Source organism: Engystomops pustulosus, chromosome 1 (assembly GCF_040894005.1).
Source record: "Engystomops pustulosus chromosome 1, aEngPut4.maternal, whole genome shotgun sequence".
NCBI classification, from domain to species: domain Eukaryota; kingdom Metazoa; phylum Chordata; class Amphibia; order Anura; family Leptodactylidae; genus Engystomops; species Engystomops pustulosus.
In genome coordinates, this window is record NC_092411.1 from 180,785,594 (window position 1) to 180,807,400 (window position 21,807).

General features: G+C 42.3%; 1 protein-coding gene and 1 long non-coding RNA gene across 9 annotated transcripts in view; one reads left to right on the top strand and one right to left on the bottom strand.

The window, feature by feature from the left end:
- The window catches only part of PSD3 (pleckstrin and Sec7 domain containing 3), a 350,748-nt gene that overhangs the window by 172,567 nt on the left and 156,374 nt on the right, over positions 1–21,807 (bottom strand). For all 6 annotated transcript variants that reach the window (XM_072114187.1, XM_072114198.1, XM_072114193.1 and 3 more), the window contains 2 exons: positions 10,195–10,389; positions 9,074–9,154 (listed from right to left, as the gene is read on the bottom strand). In XM_072114187.1, the coding sequence (XP_071970288.1) occupies positions 9,074–9,154; positions 10,195–10,389 (276 nt within the window). The remainder of the gene's footprint in view (positions 1–9,073; positions 9,155–10,194; positions 10,390–21,807) is intronic.
- The window catches only part of LOC140068847 (uncharacterized), a 57,971-nt gene continuing 43,603 nt past the window's right edge, over positions 7,440–21,807 (top strand). For all 3 annotated transcript variants that reach the window (XR_011848597.1, XR_011848593.1, XR_011848587.1), the window contains exon 1: positions 7,440–7,518. This is a non-coding gene — a long non-coding RNA (uncharacterized lncRNA). The remainder of the gene's footprint in view (positions 7,519–21,807) is intronic.

A 21,807-nucleotide genomic window follows, 5' to 3' on the forward strand; every position in this document is an offset into this window, starting at 1 on the left:
ATAGATCTTGCCAGGAGGAAGCTGCAAAAGGTCCAGAGGAGCAGCAACAACCAGAAGTTCCGGAGGAATGATATGACGATATGCTGGTTCTTCCCCAACCTCATCAGAGGCACAAGAGAGGGCATCAGCTTTGACGTTTTTCTCAGCTGGACGGAAGTGAATCAAGAAGTTGAACCGTGAAAAGAAGAGGGACCAGTGAGCCTGTCGAGGATTGAGACACTGGGCGGTCTGGAGGTACAGGAGATTCTTGTGGTCAGTGTAGATATAGACCAGATGATGAGCTCCTTCCAGAAGATAGCGTCGCTCCTTCAATGGCCAGAAGTTCCCGATCACCAACTGAATAATGCCTCTCTGCGGTGGTGAAGGTTTTAGAGAAGAAGACGCAGGTAAGGGTTCGATCTTTAAGAACCGACCTAAACTTTATCCATATACAGGGTGTCAGTGCCAGGCACTGGGGGCAGAAATGTCCCCAGTGCCTGGCACTGACACCATGTATTCAGGTAAACTCTGGCTCTCAACATTTATGGATAGACTATATCTGTACCACACTTGTGGCGTTTACTTTAAGAATATATATTCAGCTTACACTGTTTTATCTATTTGAAATATAGCTTGTTTACTATTATTCATTTGTATATCTTGGTGCACTGGGGACATAAGTTTGTGTAAAGCACCTTAGGGTGGTTTTTAACCCCTTCCCGGCGTGCGCCGTACTAGCACGGCGCGCGCCGGGTCCCGGTGCATGGAGAGGGCTCGCGGGCCGAGCCCTCTCCATAGCCGGTAAGTCTTTGCTGCATATTGCAGCAAAGGCTTACCGGTAACACCCGCGATCGGTGCTTTCACGTCGATCGCCGCCGGCAATGCTGCCGGAGGCTTCAAAAAGATGGCGCCGCAAGATGGGCTGCCATCTTGCAGCGGATCTTCGCTCCCCGATGACGTCACGGGGAGCGGTGATCCGTTGCCATGACAGCATCGGGTCTCACGAAGGCCCGAAGCTGTCTCGTTTTAACCCATTCATTACAATGTGCTATCAGCACATTGTAATGAATGAGGAGTAAAATCCACATATACTGCCATACTGTACTATGGCAGTATATGGTAGGATCGATCAGACAACCTAGGGTTAAAGTACCCTAGGGAGTCTGAAAAATAGTTAAAGTAAAAAAAAGTTTAAAAAAAAAAAATTATATTAAAAAAACCTAAAAATTCAAATCACCCCCCTTTCCCTAGAACTGATATTAATATTAATAAAAGCGTCCGAAAATGTCCAATCTATCAAAATATAATAACGGTTTTTCACTGCGTTTAACCCCGTAACGGAAAATAGCGTCCAAAGTCAAAAATGAAATTTTTTTTGCCATTTTGGAAAATATAAAAAAATTAATAAAAAGTGATAAAAAGGTTGTACAGTCCTAACAATGATAGCAATGAAAACGCCATCAAAAGTCGCAAAAAATGACACCACCCACAGCTCTGTACAAGTATGAAAAAGTTATTAGTTATTATTAAAAAAAAAAAAAAAATTTGTACAGGAGGTTTTAATTTTTTTAAATGTATGAAAACATTATAAAACCTGTACAAATGTGGTATCCCTGTGATCATAGCAACCCAAAGAATAAAGTAGACCTGTCATTTGGGGCACACAGTGAAAGCTGTAAAATCCAAGCCCACAAGAAAACGTCGCAAATGTGTTTTTTCACCATTTTCACTGCATTTGGAATTTTTTTCCCCACTTCCCAGAACGCACCATGTAATATTACATACCGTCACTACGAAGTGCAATTTGTTATGCAGAAAATAAGCTATAACAGAGCTCTTTATGTGGAAAAATAAAAAAGTTATAGATTTTTGAAGGTGGGGAGTGAAAAATGGAAGTGAAAAAACTAAAAAAGGCCAAGTCGTTAAGGGGTTAAATGTTTTTATATTTTTTCATGATGATTAATTAATAAAGTGAATATACAAAATTTACCCCATTTTGGGCATCCGCTTTTTGGTATTATGGCAGGTATATCCGACCTCCTGGAAGAGATGTACCTGGCAGCAGGTCATAGGGACGGTGCAGTGGCAGAATCTCCACTTGCTTCTCAGAGAAAACATCTGCAAAGTCCTTATATGAAGCGGGGAAGACCTGTCAACTGCTAGGAGGAGTCCAGAGATGACATGGCGGGAACCGGATGGAGAGCCATGAGACAACAAGAGTGGCATTCTGCTCCCCAATGAAGGATTTCCCCAGTCTGCCAGTCGAGCCCTGGAGCGTGTTGCTGCAACCACGGAAGACCCAAAAGCACGGAAGACGTAGACCGGGGGAGCACATAATGAGTCTCTCCTTGTGCATCGCCCCAATTTGCAGAAATAGAGGCTCCACACGGAAGTGGACCGGGTCATGGAGAAATTTGTCCACTGACGGAAGAAATAACCAACAGCTTCTCTAAGCGAACCACAGGAAAGTGATGCCAGGAAACCAAGGCAGCATCCACGAAATTCCCTACAGAGCCATAGTCCAGGTAGGCCTGTACTGGGTTGCTTGTTCCAAAACTGAGAAGAACAAGGGGACAGATAACATTCAACATTCAGACGAGGGGAAACCTTGCTCTCACATAGGGACGCTTCTCCCAAGAACCCTAGGAGCGGACGTTTCTCTGGACACTGTGGACGGACTGAACAAGCCTCAAGAAAGTGCTCTGGATTTGCACAATAAAGGCAGAGATTCTCCTGTCTTTGTGTGGAATGCTCCTGGGGGGTCAGACAAGCTACAACTACCTGCATTGGTTCCTCTGTAGCAGACACTGCAGGTAACAGCCTTGGACTTTGGAAGACAGGAGCCAAGTGGGAAAAACATTGGGTCCCGGTCTGCAGCTGTTCCAGATGTTACTCCTCAGAACGTTCAGCAAAACGGATATCAATCCGAGTGGCCAGAGAGATGAGACCACTCGGCATAGACGGCAAGTCACGTGCAGATAGCAAGTCTTTAAAAAGGGACTTTCGGAACAAGGTAAAGGTTGCAATCAGGCTGCTTCATTCCAGGCTAACTCAGAGGCCAGAATATGGAACCGAACTGCATAGTCACCAACGCATGAATCCCCTTGATGCAGGTTCAGTAGTGTGGACTCAGCTGAAGACGCCGAGGTAGGTTCCTCGAAGACAGACCGGGACTCAGCGAGGAACGTGGAGAGAGTAGCCTTGACTGGGATCGTTGCTGTTCCAGGGGGGAGTTACCCATGCTAAGGCTTTTCCAGAAAGAAGGCTGATCACAAAAGCCACCTTAGCCCGCTCTGTGGTGAACTGTGTAGGCATGGGTTCGATAAGTAGAGAGCACTTAGTAGTGAAGCCCCTGCATAGCTTGGCCTCACCGTCATATTTGGAGGGCAGGGATAGATGCAGCCTGGCTTCAGCAGGAGACAATGCAGCCAGTTCTGGAAGCGGGACTTTGGCGGGAACCATGGCTGGATCTACTGTCAGGATTCGGGATGCGTGGATCCACTGGACCACCGCCAGAGGTGGTACTAGCTGACACCTGGGACCGGAGTCTAAGTGGCACCTGGGCTTCACCAGAGGCCACCGCAAAGCGGGTTGGACTGGCTGAAGCAGGGTACCACCAGGTCCAGGCACAAGGTTAGGGCAGGCGGCAGAGATGCAACATCATGTTCAATCCGGGGTCAGCAATGGGAGGTCCAAGCAGATGGGAACGGGAACACTAGAACACTGGACACAGGACACGGGAACTCAGGAGCAGGAACACACAGGAATGCAGGAGAATCGCTAGGGAGCTTTTTCTAAGGCTGTGAGGAGATTCAGCAGGGAAGACAGGAAGGGAGGCTGAGAATATGAAGCAAAGGGCATTTAGGCAGCGGCAATTATTGGCGGGGATGCGCGCAGGGAGCCACCACTGGATCCCAGGAGGTGAGTCGCGCTGCAAGCGCAGTGGCCCGCACGGGGGTACACGGGTGCACCTGCAACTTAAGACAATGGTCGCAGGGGCACCCGTGACAGAATGAACATATATTACACATATTTTGCTGTGTACAGAATTCCCTTATCATCTTAGATGGGGAATGAACAGGTTATAGGTGTATATTATAGTGAAATGAACATACACTCACAGGCCACTTTATTAAGTACACTATGCTAGTAACGGGTTGGACCCCCTTTTGCCTTCAGAACTGCCTCAATTCTTCGTGGCATAGATTCAACAAGGTGGTGGAAGCATTCCTCAGAGATTTTGGTCCATATTGACATGATGGAATCACACAGTTGCCGCAGATTTGTCAGCTGCACTTCCATGATGCGAATCTCCCGTTCCACCACATCCCAAAGATGCTCTATTGGATTAAGATCTGGTGACTGTGGAGGCCATTTGAGTACAGTGAACTCATTGTCATGTTCAAGAAACCAGTCTGAGATGATTCCAGCTTTATGACATGGCGCATTATCCTGCTGAAAGTAGCCATCAGATGTTGGGTACATTGTGGTCATAAAGGGATGGACATGGTCAGCAACAATACTCAGGTAGGCTGTGGCGTTGCAACAATGCTCAATTGGTACCAAGGGGCCCAAAGAGTGGCAAGAAAATATTCCCCACACAATGACACCACCACCACCAGCCTGAACCGTTGATACAAGGCAGAATGGATCCATGCTTTCATGTTGTTGACGCCAAATTCTGACCCTACCATCCAAATGTTGCAGCAGAAATCGAGACTCATTAGACCAGGCAACGTTTTTCCAATCTTCTACTGTCCAATTTAGATGAGCTTGTGCAAATTGTAGCCTCAGTTTCCTGTTCTTAGCTGAAAGGAGTGGCACACGGTGTGGTCTTCTGCTGCTGTAGCCCATCTGCCTCAAAGTTCGACGTACTGTGCGTTCAGAGATGCTCTTCTGCCTACCTTGGTTGTAACGGGTGGCGATTTGAGTCACTATTGCCTTTCTATCAGCTCGAACCAGTCTGCCCATTCTCCTCTGACCTCTGGCATCAACAAGCCATTTCTGCCCACAGAACGGCCGCTCACTGGATGTTTTTTCTTTTTCGGACCATTCTCTGTAAACCCTAGAGATGGTTGTGCGTGAAAATCCCAGTAGATCAGCAGTTTCTGAAATACTCAGACCAGCCCTTCTGGCACCAACAACCATGCCACGTTCAAAGGCACTCAAATCACCTTTCTTCCCCTTACTGATGCTCGGTTTGAACTGCAGGAGATTGTCTTGACCATGTCTACATGCCTAAATGCACTGAGTTGCCGCCATGTGATTGGCTGATTAGAAATTAAAGGTTAACAAGCAGTTGGACAGGTGTACCTAAAAAAGTGGCCGGTGAATGTATATTACACATAATTAGCTGTGTGCAGAATTCACTGAGCGTCCTAGATGGGGAATGAACATGTTTCATATGTAGATTATAGTGGAGTGAACATTTATTACACATATTTAGCCGTGCAATGAAAAACCTAAGCATCCTAGATGGGGAATGAACTGCTCTTCCCTGCACAGTGGACCCCTGCAGAACTTGGGTTAGGCCAACGGAAAAACCCATCGGCCTAGCCCAGGGTCCTATAGTGTCCGCCGGAGGAATTTAACAATACATGATTGAAAGAGTTCTGTTTATTTGTTGATAGATACTGGGCAAAGGTATCATTACCTTTAAAATCCCCCCCTACCTATCCTTCATACCACACAGAAAGACAGGCAGTCATCAGATTTTTTTATATGTTCTCTCCCCCTAGGGCAGTGGTGGCGAACCTATGGCACGGGTGCCAGAGGTGGCACTCAGAGCCATTTCTGTGGGCACTCAGACCATTGCTCCAGGACAGAGTTCACTAAATAGGACCAAATCCACCTGCAGTCCCAGGCAACTTAAGAGATGCTGTTTTAAAAGCGACATTTCATTTGCTGTTTGGAACTGCGGGAAAAGTGAGAAGGTGTTGACAGAAGTGCAATGTCTTTGGACCCACTATTCTTTCTCTACAGAGGTACCCTGGAGAGAAGCTACAATGAGGGTTTGCATCTGTGTTCCTTCTTTCAACTGTATTGGTGGCCTCAGGGGGTCAATACGATTGACGAGGAAGAACAGGTAGCAATAAGTTACTGCTTAAAATGTCGTGTTGGCACTTCACAGTAAATAAGTGGATTTTGGTTGTAGTTTGGGCACTCGGCCTCTAGAAGGTTCGCCATCACTGCCCTAGGGCATCAGTTGTTCATTTATACCTCACTAATGATCCAGTTTAAGTTCTGGCCATAACAGACACTCTTAGTGTTGGAACTGTGCTCTATGAAAGGCATTTTAGAGGGGTCTGTAGCCCGGGGAACAGGGGGCAGTGACCAGCAACATCCCCAGCCCAGGCAAAAGTGTTAACACTGTAAGAACTGGAGAAGGCAGTCTTTTTAGTTTACAATTCAAAGGGGTTTTCAACTTTCAGCAAATAATTTACCGTATTTTCCGGACTATAAGGCGCACATAAAAGCCTTGGATTTCCTTGGAAATCCAAAGTGCGCCTTATAGTCCGGTGCGCCCTATATGAGGGCAGCGGACCATACTTACAAAGGTCCCCGCTACCGGAGACAGCAGATCTCCAGCGGGAACTGCAGACCACGCGGCACAAACTACTTCTGCCGCGTCGGTCTGCAGTTCCCGCTGGAGATCTGCTGTCTCCGGTAGCGGGGACCTTTGTAAGTATGGTCCGCTGCCCTCCTCCACCTTCCACGTGTCGCCGCGTCTCGTCGGGTCTCGTCTTCGGGTCGCGTCTCTTCTCGTCGGGTCTCTGCTCCGCCCCCAGACCTCCGCCACGCCCCCGGACCCTGCGCCTTATAGTCCGATGCGCCTTATATATGGAATTATTCCATATATAAGGCGCATCGGACTGATGCGCCTTATATTCCGGTGCGCCTAATGGCCCGGAAAATACGGTATATTGTTCATATAATGAAAACTTATAAAGTTATCAAATATACTTTCTTTATCAAATCTTCGTGGTTTTCTAAATCTCATGCTACATGCTGTCATGCTACAGGAAGCTTTATTGTTTACTTCAAGGGGACAGAAATGTGTCCATGGTCAATTGATGTCACACAGGTGCTGCTCTCTGGATACAGAAGTCTCCAACACAGAACAGTGAGGTCCCCCCATCCCAGTCAGTGATTCTGCAGAACTATCTCTGTGTCTCTCTGCACCTCAAGCTTCATCGCTCTCTTATACAGCCCCCTCGCTGGGCACCTTCTACACAGCAGAGAAGCCCTGATAGCAGTGGTGGCGAACCTATGGCACGCATGCCAGAAAGGGCACGCAGAGCCCTTTCTGAAGGCACGCGTATCATCTCCCTAGTCTCATTCAAGTCGGAGCTCCGACTCTGTCCATTGCAGGATAAAGCTGATCGGCTCTGCTCTCACTAGTGATGCCTTAATGAGACAAAAGCAGCCGATCAGTGCCCGCCCCTCCTCCTCTTCAGCCTGGGAAACAGTGTGAAGAGAATGGAGTGAGGCAGCTCACAGAACAGAGCCAACAGCAGGAGAGCAGAGCAGAGATACAAGGTCAGGAGCTGCTGGGGCTGCTCACACACACAGATAAGGGGCCAGGAGCTGCTGGGGCTGCTCACACACATGTGCACACTTACAGAGGTCCTGGCAGGTGACACTAAACCAACTATACATACTTGTGTCCCAAATCCCCCAGTATGACAGCTGTCTGTGGCCACATTGCCTGTATCTGAAGTGCTCATCACCTGCACAAGGCGTCCAGTGAAGCCAGGACAACCCTACAGTAAGCACCCTATGCACAATGTAACCGAGTGCTATGCTGCTTCACTGGGTGCATCGTGCAGGTGATGAGCGCTGCGGACAGAGGCAAGTGTATACGTGACCACGGACAGCTGTCATATGGGTGATCCCAAATCCACCTGTGCCTCCACCCCACAACAACCACAATGCCACTTTTTGCCATTTTGCAACATGTAATAAAATGTTATGAAAAGTGGTCAAATGGGTGAACAGTCCTCAAAATGGTAGCACTGAAAGCGCATCTCATCACAAAAAATTACACCACACACAGCTCCGTACACCAAAGTATGAAAAAGCGCCCAAAAAAATTGCACCAGAAGATGGCAAAATGACTTTTTTTTTTAGTACAGGAGGTTTTAATTTTTGTAAATGTATACAAACATTATCAAACCTTTGTAAATATATTATCCCTGTGATCATACTGACCCACAGAAAAAAGTAGACATGTCGTTTGGGGTGCACAGTGGAAACTGTAAAATCAAAGCCCATAAGAATATGTCACAAAGGCTATTTTTTAACCCATTTTTACTGCATTTGGAATTTTTTACCACTTGCCAGTACAGGGAATTGGGTGCTAAATACCATCACTATGAAGTGCAATTTTTTACGCAGAGCTCTTTCACGGTGGGGAGTAAAAAATGGAAACGCAAAAACAAAAAGGGGGTAAAGATGGCAATATTTGGTCCATGAGCAAGCTAACTTATCACAGTCCACCAGTCCCTGCGTGTACTCAGGACTACTGTCACTGTATGGGGGTAATGATAATCAGTATATGGCGGTAATATTCCTCACTGAATGGCAGTAATATGATATTCATCGCTATATTTGTATAGCATAGTATAGCAATACTATTGGTAACGTTGGCCTTTCTATAGTCTTTATTATCAGAATGATGCTATTTATGTGCTTGTAAAGGTGGCATCATTATATGGCAGTATTATTTGTCTTATTGTTAGGTGGTATTGTGGCACTATTGGGCTAAATTTCTGTGTTGGCACCTCGCGATAGAAACGTTGGCTTTGGTTTGCCGTTTGGGAACTTGGTCTCTCAAAGGTTCGCCATCACTGTAACTATTTCAATGGTTGTTTTGACTAATTATTCCATGTGAATCATGTATGTAATCTGGTAAAAATCATTATGAAATCAGAGTAATGCTTTAAAGTGGATTTGGTGGTCAATAATCAATTCCTGTACAGAAGGAGTTATGATTATGTTTTCAAGCAATTAGAATTTTTACTTCACAGTAAAAAAAAAAACAACCATTTGTATATGTTCTTTACAAAAATATCACAAATCCAATTTCACTTACCTGAGTGACTGATCCAGGGACATCCCAGTGAAATCAAAAAATTTTAGATATTCTTCTGCCACAAGTTTGCTAAAGTCATTACTAAAAAAAAAAAAAAAACTTATTCAGCAGGTTTTCTTTACAATTGCAAAACTAAAAAGTTCATAAAGAATTAAAAAGGCTAGACTTTTTACCCTAGACAAAGCACCACATATGTGTAGTACTGCATGTTTGCAAAATGTAATTCTTACCTATGTTTTATTTAAGTTCATGTGTGAATGCAATTCTTGGGCAAGAATCCAAACATAGGCCTACATTGATTGTTAGTGTTTGTCTGATTATGTAACTGCTATTATGAAGTGTTTGCACCAGTTTTGTGTTGTGGCTGCATTGTGTCCACTACACCTCTAAATTCTGCACCTAAACTTGCACCAAAAAAAAGTTGGTGCATATTTCCCGAGCAGGGCAAGGTTTTTGGAGACTGTGAAGCAGCATTGAATAATTTTGCGCACTCCACAGATTAGTAAAGCAAACTGCACATAGTGCAGTTGGCACTGCTTTTGATATATATGTTCCATAATCTCACAATTTCCCCCTGTGGTAATTCTGTCGGCATTCTGCATGCAAAGCATCAGAAATCAGACAATGTTTGCCAGGAATTTGTTGCGGCTGGAGGTCGGAGCTCAGACTTTGCATTGCAAATGCCCCACTACGATCTGTAGCAGTTAAATGACTTGTTGCAGATCATAAGGCCACAGTAGAAAACATGTAATGGCCAATTAATCTCCACTTATTACATGCAAATTCACCAGAGATTTTGGGAAGGATTTATCTGCGCCCATGTGCAGAGACTCTAAAGGTCTTGGAAATGACACTTCCGACAAGTCATACCTCTAACTACGTGTGGTGTCTACGTCATGATTAGGTGTTTGAGAGCTTGGACTCCACCAATAGCTTAAATGAAGGGGTATAAGAACTCATCTAAATGCTGTGCCCAATCAGATCTGGTCTTATACCCTGTGATATCATGCAGTTCATGCAATCCAGTACTACAATACTGTTTGAATTTACATAGTCAGGAATGAATAACTCAGTCATTTACATGTTATGTTTTTCTTCACATTATCTGTTAAGTTACATACTTTTTTCCTAAGTGCTTTGCAACATCAGATCGCTTAAATCCATCCAGCTGGTAGAGGCGTTTGGCCAGGCGTTTAGCAGCTTGTACATTACTATTGGTCCCATTACTGAGGTTTTCAGTGCTTCCTTTTTCAAGGATTTCAGTGCTGCCCATCTCATGAGATGCCTCCAAAGAACTTCTGCTGGGTCCCGCATCACTGTAATATAAAATATAACATTTCATTTATATTAAATTTAAAGAAAGAAGAAGAGTGCATATGTAAAGGCTATACCTGCCCTAACAACTGCATTTATACATTGGACGACAAACCATATATGACTGCAGTAACCTGTAATATAAATCTGATATAACAATACCTCCTAAGCTCCAGAACACATCCAGCTCAGGGTTGTTTCAGATATTCTTCTATGCTGATATTCCAAGAATCAAAGTGAGAGTGGCAGCCAACACTAAGCACTGGCATGGCAAGTAACACTACGCTTATGTAACTAATGCATGCTTCCGATGATCGCTGTCACCTCTAAAGTAGCTTAATTTAAAGGCTAAAGATTAATGACTAATAGACCGGCTGATCACACAAGTTATGAAGAGTCATTTAATGAAAACTATTCATAATTACCGATGTGTGCAGGATTGAGAAATAATATTTATATAGTAAAGTTTTCTCAGGGTTACATTAAAGATTAGGGTACAAATTCTAATATCTACTGCCAAATTTACCAAAAGGTGTACAAAAAAACCCCATAGGGAACCATAGAAAAACTTAGAACATACCCCATAAGCAGTCCAATACCAATACACTTATATTTATCTACAGAGGGTACGGAAGTAAATTTTACACTCTTTGTTTCATTGCAGCCAATTGTTAAGATCAAAAAAGTTCTTTTTTTGCTCATCAATGTACACTCTGCACCCCATCTTGACAGAAATAAACAGAAATGTAGATATTTTTGATCATTTATTAAACAAGAAAAACTGAAATATCACATAGTCATAAGTATTCAGACACTTTGCTGGGATACTCATATTTAACTCACATGCTGTCCATTATTTCCTCATGAGCCTCCTTGAGATAGTTCAATATCTTCATTGGAGTCCAGCTATGTTCACTTAAACCGATTGGATTTGATTAGGTAAGCCACGCACCTATCTATGTGTGAATGTCCAAGCACATGATAATCACTAGGTCTAAGAAACTGCCCAAGAAGCTCAGAGACAGAATTGTGGCAAGGCACAGATATGGCCAAGGTTCTGCAGCACTCATTGTTCATAAGAACACAGTGGCATCTATAATCCTTAAAGGGAACCTGTCACAACATTTTTCACAAATACAGCTAGTGTCAGGTTCCCATAGAGCCCTAGTAAACAACTTGACACCCTTATTTTAGCTAAAAATTGTTGCCCTGATATTCCCATTTATTCAACTTTATAATATTACCTGGTTTCAAAGGATAACTATAGTAAGTCGAAGTAGGAATGGCCTCCTTGGGCTGAATCCAGCACCTCATCCCCTTGCGTTCTCTGCATGTAGCAGTAATGTCATGTGACCAGGTTGACATCATTGCAGGTCCTTTACCCTTTTTACATTAGCAAACTGTACACCAGGCAAATATTAAATGAAATCACAGCATATTGTATCACATGAAATCACAGCAGCCTGCATGGAGAGTAATAGGAGTCCATGCAGGCATGCAGTAATTTCTTTTTTGTGCTCAGATATGTGCATGGGGTGCAGTTTGCTAATGTAAAGAGGCTAAAGGACCTGTTATTAGGTCACCCTGGTCACATGACATTAGGTCACGCCCCTCAACTTACTATATAGATCAATAGATACCAGGCAAGTTTAGAAATCTGATTTTATGGGGATCCAAGGGAAAAATATTTTAGCTAAAAGAAGGGTGTCATATAGTTATTAGGGCCACTGCCACTAGCTGTATTTCGGAAAAAAGTGGTGATGGGTTCCCTTTAAATTGAAATTCATAACTCTCTCTCGACCTGGTTTCCAGCCAAACGTAGCAATTGTGGGAGAAGAGCTACTACCAATGTAGCCAATGTAACCAGTCGGGGGTTTATGTTGTGTACCGACGGAAACCTCTCCTTAGTGCAAGACATATGAATGGCTGCATACAGTTTGCAAAAAAAAAAAAAAAACACACAAGGAACTCCCAACAATGAAACCTGATGGTGATAGCATCATGTCATGGGGGTGTTTTTCAGCTGCAGGGACAGGAATACTGGTTACTATTGAATGTGTGAAAGATGAATGTGGCAAAGTACAGAAATATCCTGGATAAAAACCTCTTTCAGAGTGCTCTGGACCCCAGACTAGCCCAAAGGTTCACCTTCCAGCAAGACAATGATCCTTAGCACACAGGTAAAATAACAAATCTGTGACTTCAGAACAACTCTGTGGCCATTCTTTACTGGCCCAGCCAGAAAACTGACCCAAAACCAATTAAGCAAGTAAAGACACTTGAAAATGGCTGTCCACCAATGTTCACCATCCAACCTGACGGAACTGAAGAGGATCTGCAAGGAGGAATGGCAGAGGATCCCCAAATCCAGTTGTAAAAATCTTGTTGTAATTTAAGACAACTCATGTCTGTACTAGCTCAAAAGGTGCTTCCACTCAATACTGAGCAAAGTGTCTGCATCTTCGTGTCATGATGGGGTGCAGAGTATACATTAATGAGCAAAAAAAAATATTTTTTGGATCTTACCAATTGGCTGCAATGAAACAAAGAGTGTTAAATTTCATGGGGTCTGAATGTTTTCTGTACCCACTATAAATAGAAGTGTATTGTTATTGAACTGCTTCTGGGGTACGTTCTAAGTTTTTCTATGGATCCCTATGGGTTTTTTGTACACCTTTTGGTAAATTTGGTAGTAGATATTAGAATTTCTACAATAATTTTGAATGCAACTCTGAGCAGACTTCTAAAGAAAGCAAAAAATTTAAAAGGGGGTCTGAATACTTTCCGTACCCATTGTATAGGCCCCAAAAGTATACAATGTACTACCTTAACTGCTGGTGCATGTATAGTTGTTATAAATAAGATTATCAGTTTTAGGATATCTCTAGACAGACTTGGACTGGGGTCCTGTGGGTCCAACAGCCCGGAATGAGAATCCCAGAGATTTTCAATCTCCATCCATCTAGAGAAAGCTAGTAAGGTTGACCATGCTGTGTGCAACCTGGTAATATATAAGCAGATCAGTGACCACCAGTATTCCTCTACTACTTACTTAACCCCTTAAGGACGCAGCCATTCTTTAGCTTAAGGCTCAGTCCCATTTTTTGGATTCTGACATGCATTGCTTTATATGGTTATAACTTTTGAACACTGTTACTTATCAAAACGATTCTGAGAATGTTTTTCCCCCATATGTTGTACTTCATTTTATTGGTAAATGTTGGATGATAAGTTTTGTGTTTATTTATAAAAAACGAAAAAATGATGAATTTTTTGAAAAATTTGCCATTTTCGAAATTCGAGATCATCGCGTTTTCAGGCAGATAGATTTACCACCTAAATAAATTGCTGAATAACATTTCCCATATATCTCCTTTACATTTTCATCATTTTTGAAATGTCTGGATAATTAATTTTGACATCACGCGGCTTACACCTAGATTATCGATTTTCCATATTTTCAGAATTGACTATTTTGGAGATAAATACTGTTTTAAATGAAATTTTACATATTTAGCATTAAACCCCCCTATATAATCAACCCATTTTCAAATCTGCACCCCTCAAGCTATCAGGCTAAAGTACAATAAATTACCAATATCCAACGGTCCATTTGTAACTAGGGGTCGTCTGTAAGTCGGGTGTTAAGTAGGGGAGTGCCTGTAGTTGATAAGAAGATCTTATGCAGATGAAGCATACTGCTAAACTTTTTCTGGTCCCTGTGACAATTGGATTTTAAAAATGTTGTCATAAGAAGCAGGATAAGCAATAAATCTTAATTGCAGACACCTGTGATAACTGTTACAGCTGTTTATTGTAGCCTAGGACTAAAGTACAGCAAATTACCAAAAATCCAGAGGTCCGTTTGTAACTAGGGGTCGTATGTAAGTCAGGTGTTCTTAAGTAGGGGACCGCCTGTATTTGGTAGAGAATTAGTTCACTTTATGCACATGGAGCATAACATAGATGCTATACAGCTGGAATATACAATAGAGGATACCAGATTAGTTCAGTCTATGAAGAATACCACTTGGAGCCGAATTAGTCCGGTCTGTGCAGGTGAAATAAGCAGTAGCTGATGGAGGACTAGTTGATGAAATTGAAGTATATAGTAGTTACTAGTATCATCAGCCTATGTATACAAAGCTGAACAAAAATCAATAGGTAAGCAAAGAGTTGAGGTAAAGAGCTAATAAAATCTTTGGGGAAGTTTTGCCCCCATAAACACACCAAGGTGTTAACAACCTGATATTGGAGCACATACAGTACAGTGCATATGGAGGCCGGTAGGACAGGAGAACACCCCCATCCCATCTCCGCTCTGTATATTAATCGTGTCTGTGTTCTTAAAGAAACAGACGCAATTAATTTCATGGTGGGTGATTCGGGCCGCAATGGGCGCCCGAATCACCCACATTACAGACGCCCAGGGTGCCACTCTCATCACGGCTCGGGCATCTGCCGCCTGAAGCGAGATTTTCATCGGTACAGTATATACTTCATTAAAATCGATTATTAAATGGTTCCTTTACTGCAATGTGCAAAAATCAGTATATGCAAATCCCCTGATGAGAGTCCAGTGATGGTTATAGGGTCCAGTATATGCATTGTTCACTGCACTGCTCTTCCTCCTTCCCTGATTGACAGGTCTGATTAATAGGACATGCTGTTGTGTGGAACATTGAGAGAGTTATGAAACGTCATTGGGCACTTCATGTCATGTGACCAGGGTGATGTCATCTAAGGACCTGTTATATTTGAAACATCTACCTCATGTAAGTATCTGATCACATGAAATCATTGCATGCCGCTGTGGAGGATGGGGAGGAATAGAAATCCATAGAGGCTGCTGTGATTTCATGTGATCAGATACATACATGGGGTACACATTGCAAGTGTGACTGGGTAAAGAACCTTAGAACTTGGTCACATGATATTCTTAGCATGGGGTGGAGTAGATGGGAGATGGCAAAACAGGACATGCCACCTCTGATGCAAGATAATATAAAAGAAAGTTGATTTATGAGTATAAGGGTAACCATTTTAATTAAAAGAAGGTCATCAGTTAGTTAATATGGCTCTGTAGGGACCTGTCACCAGCTGTATTTGTGAAAATAAACATAAAAAAGTAATAACAGCACCTAATCTGGAAAGGGTTAGTGTAGTAAAAAAAATAGCCTTGAATACAATGTCAAGCATGCACATTGTCGTTTTAATGCAAGTACAGTTTTATTAGTCTCTATCATATTAAGTAATGTGCATAGTAATAGTTGTAAGAGGCAGAGTGTAAATAATGTTGGCCAAGAATTGACCTCACTACAGAAGCACAAGCAAATCTTCATGCTTTACTACACCGGCATCATGACATGTGTGTCTATGGCATCCGGATTTACTCTTCAAATCAGAATTTTTAAAAATATTTTCTTAACCATAATGGCATTTTCCCTTTTTACGTTTACATTTTTACATTTATTAAATACTAAAACATCCTGAAATTTTTAATCGTACCACTACAGCTAAAAATAGACCAACATTGACAAACCTTGCAAGTATTTTCTGTGCAGTGGCCACCTCATTTCCATTCCACACAATACAAACAGGATTACAATAGAAGATAACACCACCAGGATAACAGTAGGTGATTCATTCCCCATATGAGTATCACAGAGCAGGTCTAGAAAACACTATGTAGACCTTAATAAGTTCTCTACTATCACCATGAGCCTGCCATAAAGTATATTAATAAATGCAGCTACCAAAGCAGAGGTTGGATGTCAGCCCAATAACCATGGACAGAAAAAAGTATAAATAATATACAGGTTAGAAATAAGTTATTCATTTAGCTTTCTGGTTTGAATGAATCAAAAAGAAAACTGGGGATATATTTTCTTTAAAGTCAACCTGTTAGGAGATTGAAGGGTATGATAGACAGAAGCTGAGCTACAGAATTTACAATTTTTTTTTATTATTTGAAGGGGGATTACTAAATAAAAACAAATAGGATTATTAGGACTCATACCGCCTCACCTAAGAGATCTATATTTACTTTACTCCAAATCATATAAAACTATGCTAATAATATTAAAAAGGGCAGCAGTAGAGCAGTAAAAGGGACTCCCTTTAACTCTAGACAGGCATCTTGAGCACTTTTCTACTTGATGGGAATTTTCTTTGGTCATCTCTCATTTTAGAGAAAATGTCTACAAAATCTTCACCAAACAGATGCAGGTCTGGTATTACAAGAAATTGGCCCTGACATTTAGAATCGCTTCCCCTAAATCCCTTCCTCATCCAATCCCTTCTCTTCCTTGGTTGGACTTGATGGACATGGGTCTTTTTTCAACTGTATAAACTATGAAACATTACCTTGTTAAACACATGACTGGAGCCGGAGATCCAGTTTTTAGAACCATCACACACGTCCTGCACCAGTATAACAAAATGATGCTTAAAGTTTACACTCACCATTACACTGCGGTATAGACATTAGTGACTGAAGAAGCTCTCCTCATCTAATAGAAGATGTGTGATCTCCATTCTTTACTCCAGAGACAAATGAGCAGATTGTACTGCAGACTTTGCAGGCACAAATTCCTTCCAGTATGGTATGCAGAAACATTCCAAGATTAACCCAGCAAAAATACACATTTTATCAACCAGACAGAGAAGTGCCCCTCTAGCCTACCACGTCAGCCCTACAAATTATTTCATATAATCTCTAAAAGATGGTTAATCTGGTCCAAAATATAATGTAATCAAATAAAAATGATTTTACACAAACACAATATAAACTTTTTTTTTTTTAAAAGTATTTATTTTTGCAGTTTTTTGAATTTTTATACAAACATAATAAACAAAACCAGAAAACAAGATTGTCTGTCACATATTTCCCTCCCCCCAATACAGGATTATTATACAACAGCCATGGTAACAGTCAGGTTCTTACTGCGTTTCAAAACTACCTGAGGGATATTACATAGTAGATAACAGCAGATACTGCAGCCAGACATCTTGATACAACACAAATAACTATTGACACGTAGACAATCAGTCACACACACACACACACACCAGCACGCTCAGTCTCCTTCATCATGGAGAGGAGTATATATCACATGTGATTATAGGGCAGTATGGGGAGTACACAATATAAACTTTAATGAGGTAAATAGGTTTTCAAGGCTTCTGTATTGGCGACTCAAGCTGTGTTCACATATTGTGCTTGGATTGTTTCTTGAAATGCATTTCAAGCTAATTGGGGGGAAACTCCTCCAAAAACACATAGGGGTTTTGCCCAGAAAGCTTTGATTTGGCAAGTAGCAATGTTTGTTGTGCTTGGTTAATCATTACCTACAAAACACATATGTGTTGGTGATGAATGTTTCATATTGCACTTGCAATGCATCAGGAGTTACTCCCCCAAATGCATGTACAGCTAGACGTAACCGCTGGTGTTCCATATGTTACAACTCCTGCTTTGCCAGCTACGTTACATTACCTGAGCAAAGGGCAACATAAATACTGAATGAATAGAGCCCAAGCTTCAGAGATCCATGCTCCTTTAAACGTTTACATTGGACTTAATAAAGGCTAAAAAGCAGGATGAAAAAATAACATTCAGCTGGATGACCAATAGTGACTAGTAACTCTTTCAAGTGCAAGTTATTTCCCATTAGTCACCAGACGTTTCAGATGATTATGACAGATAATGTTCCCCTTATAATGGTATCACTTATGGGATGTTCTATGGGTAATTTTTAGCACATGAAACAAGAATGCAAATAATAGTGTAGACTGGGCTATTTATACCAAAATGTGTACAACCCTCATCAATTTTAATCATATATAGTTTACAATTTATTAAGTGGGAAATAGAATGCACATGTATGTTAACCAAAACCAAAAGTAAGTTTGCCTTTACACAAAACGGTGTTCAGTCAGGGGCGTAGCTTGAGGGGTGCAGAGGATCTGCACCAGAGCTATCATTTTGTCTGATGCTGGATGATAAACTGGTGTAGTATAAGGCTACCTTCACACAGACATGTGCCAGCCGTACCGTAGCACGCTCATCTCCGCCTCACTACATAGTAATATATGGCGCACGGTGCTATATTACGTTGAAAGATAGGACATCTATCTTTCTCCTGGCTACGGAGCGGTACGATTCCGCACGTGTGGTGCACCATACTGCTCCCGTACGGGCCCGTGTGCCAATTGCCGGCTATGGGGGACATATATATGCCATATATATGTCGGTCGTTTTACGGCCCCCATACGTGTGTGTGAATGGAGCCCAAGACTGGTGAATCCTACTGTGCACCTCCTGTTAGTTGGTCTAGTTAGTTGCATCATGCACAGGCATTAAAAAAAAAACAAGTCTACAATGAAATTGAACATCAATTACAGATTTTGCCAGAAATTTCATGGTAGATTTGCTCTGGATTTTGAACTTTTTATTGTATTGTAAAAGGGTAGAAACCATTGTAAAAGTGCACAAGTGATAGATTTATAGATTCTCTTTTCATTGTGTACTGTATAATTCTAATAAAATTGTTGATGCCTAAAAAGCTGACTCAGGTTGTCTGAAAAGCCACATAAAGTGTGAGAAGCGTACTGCAGCTCCCCCTCCTGTAGCTAGAACATAGCTTCTCTCCTGGGCAAAGCTATAATGACATCACAAGAGTAACAGATGTGCTGCAGAGAGGGCACCGCTGCTCAATATGCAACACACAGAGAGATCACATCCACGGCTATTAGCAGCCAAGCTCAGAGCTAAGAGACTGACAAAGAGAGGAAGGAGACATTCTACAACAATAAAGGAAGCAATGCTGCAATGAATAAGAACGAATACAGGACGTAAAGGTTACAGGTCAATATGAATGACTACCGCTAGGAAGAAGGAATGGGGCTTTATCCGGAAATCATTCCCTCACATTACCAATTAAAGAGTCATTCCATCTAGAAGAATAATAGAAATCCCTCTGTGTTGTGTTAACTGTGTAATTCACCTGGAAAGATTCTGATCATGTGTTTATGGGACAAGCATTATTATGTATCAATACACCATGCCATCTACTCACTCCAATAACAGCTCATGGCAGTGATGGCGAACCTATGACACGCGTAGTCATTTTGGCTGACACGCGGCCGCCGGAGAAAAATTGCAGGGGCGGACTGGGCGTGGCTGTCGGTGGGCGGTCACCGGTGTCTGCGGGCAGTCGGCCGGGCGTGCGGACAGTCGGCCGTTCAGCCGGGCGGGTGGGTGGACTGTCGATGATACAGCCTGCTCCTGTTTTACTATCTTGCTCTGCGGAGGTTGCGCACTGACGTCAGAGCGTGGAGACAGAGCAGCCCCGGCGACCTGTGCTGTGTCTGCGCGGGAACATCTGCACACAAGGAGTAACGGAGGCCCGAGGTGTCGTTGGAGCCTGTGCAAGTTAATTTACTGAGTTCTCTACCAGGCTGTGCTGTGATGTACACTGCTTTGGGGGCACTTCTCAGGACACAAATGTCCTTAAAACTAGTTAAAACGCTGCTTTTTTGTTATTTGTTGGGGGGGGGGGGATCTCAATTGAGGAATTGAGCACTGCCAGACCTGTCTCTGACTAAGGGCGTTAGAGGGGGTTAATGTGCACTGCTTTAGGGGTGTCAAATTGTGCCTTTATACGTTCATTTAAGCTAAAGTTTACACATTTCCGATAAAAAGAGAAAACCCACCATACAATTTATTCTATAATTTCTTCGGAGTACAGAGACCCCCAACATGTGGCCGTGACTTGTTTTATGGGCGCACAGCGAGGTGCAGAAGGGAAGGAGCGCCCTGCAGCTGCCAGGATTTTAGTTTCCTCATTGGCCCCATCTGTAGGCTATAAAATTTTCGCTTTTGCGTTATTGGGGCCATGTGATGGCATTTTTTTTGTGGGATGAGATGCTTTTTTCAGTGTTACCATTTTGGGGTTGGTATCACCTATTGTTGAAAATGTAGGAACTATTTTTTAGGGCAGGAGTAGAAATGCATCAATTCTGTACTGGATTTTTTACTTTTTCTTTTTTGGTGTTCACCGTATAGCCTAATAATCCTGTGATCTTTATTCCATGGGTCGATACGATTACGGGAATACCATAGTTTTTTTTTCTAGAGGTGACACACCACCCGAGTTATGCTAGGTTTTTTGGCGTATTTTGACACGCCAAGCTCAAAAGGTTGCCCATCACTGGCTCATGGGAATGTGGGATACAACTAGTGAGATTAGGGGTTTAGTGTCACAGACATCCCTGATAGTTACATCAATGATTGTTACAGCACAGTATGATAAAGGGAACCTGCCATGTATATTGTAAACTAGAAGGGAGGTGAGGAAACTTGTGGATAGTTTCATGGATAAAGATCCAGTTTTCCTATTTCAATGTTCATAAAGATCACTGATTGAGACCACCCACATGACTCTTTAGCCTGGAATAAACAAAGATTCAGATAAATGAAAGTTATTCTGATACTGTTCCAGTAAAATTCCTGCTCAATAAGACCAAGTTCAAGACTAAGCTCACACCTGCATTCAGCAGGTTCCGCGCCTCTTCTGTTATCATACAGCAGGAAAATTCCACAGCAGCCTGTATGTCTTTTTTGTGGCATTAGTAACAGAAGTGCTATGGAGCATAACCTACTATAGTCAATGGGGAATGGAAGTCGTACTGTTCACATTCTGTTCTTAGTTTCTGTTAGGGTGTGAAAACACGTTCAGTTTTTTTATGCAGTTTTTGTTGTCCAAACCACGAATGGAGTAAAAAGTAGGAGGAGGAGCAGCACCTTCCAATTATTTTTCTCAACCCATTAACATCCACACCGCTTTTGGCTTCAAAAAAATGAACATGTGGATGTACCCTTCACTTCTGCTAAAACAAAAAGTGTAATAAAAAACCTGTGTAATAAAAAAATGTGTGAACTGAGCCTAACATTTTACTTACAGATCACACTTTAAACATAACTCTCACAAATAAATCAGATGGGAATTCTAGACCTGCCCAGCCCTCTTATTACAAGAATAAATCTGATAACTGAGTGAGCAGTGATATAGCTTCACATTCCTGTATACAGTATACTAGATGCAGGTTATTCCTATCTTCTAATGTAGGCAGAGTTATCTCCACAGGATACTACAACTCTCATGAGCCCTCAGTAACAGCTCCTCCCTCTCAGACTCTGCTCCCAGTAATCTACGTGCTGTTGTGTTAGCACAGTAATAGCAACAATTAAACTACATGTTTCTCTCATTTACTATAACTGAGTAACAGCCATCACTGCACTTTACCTCACCCTCAGTAAATGGCGTCTACTGGACGTACCACATACTTTACCAATGCAAGCGCAGGATGAATCCCTCCCATATCATTACATTACCTGTTTATGGAAGGAAGCAGAC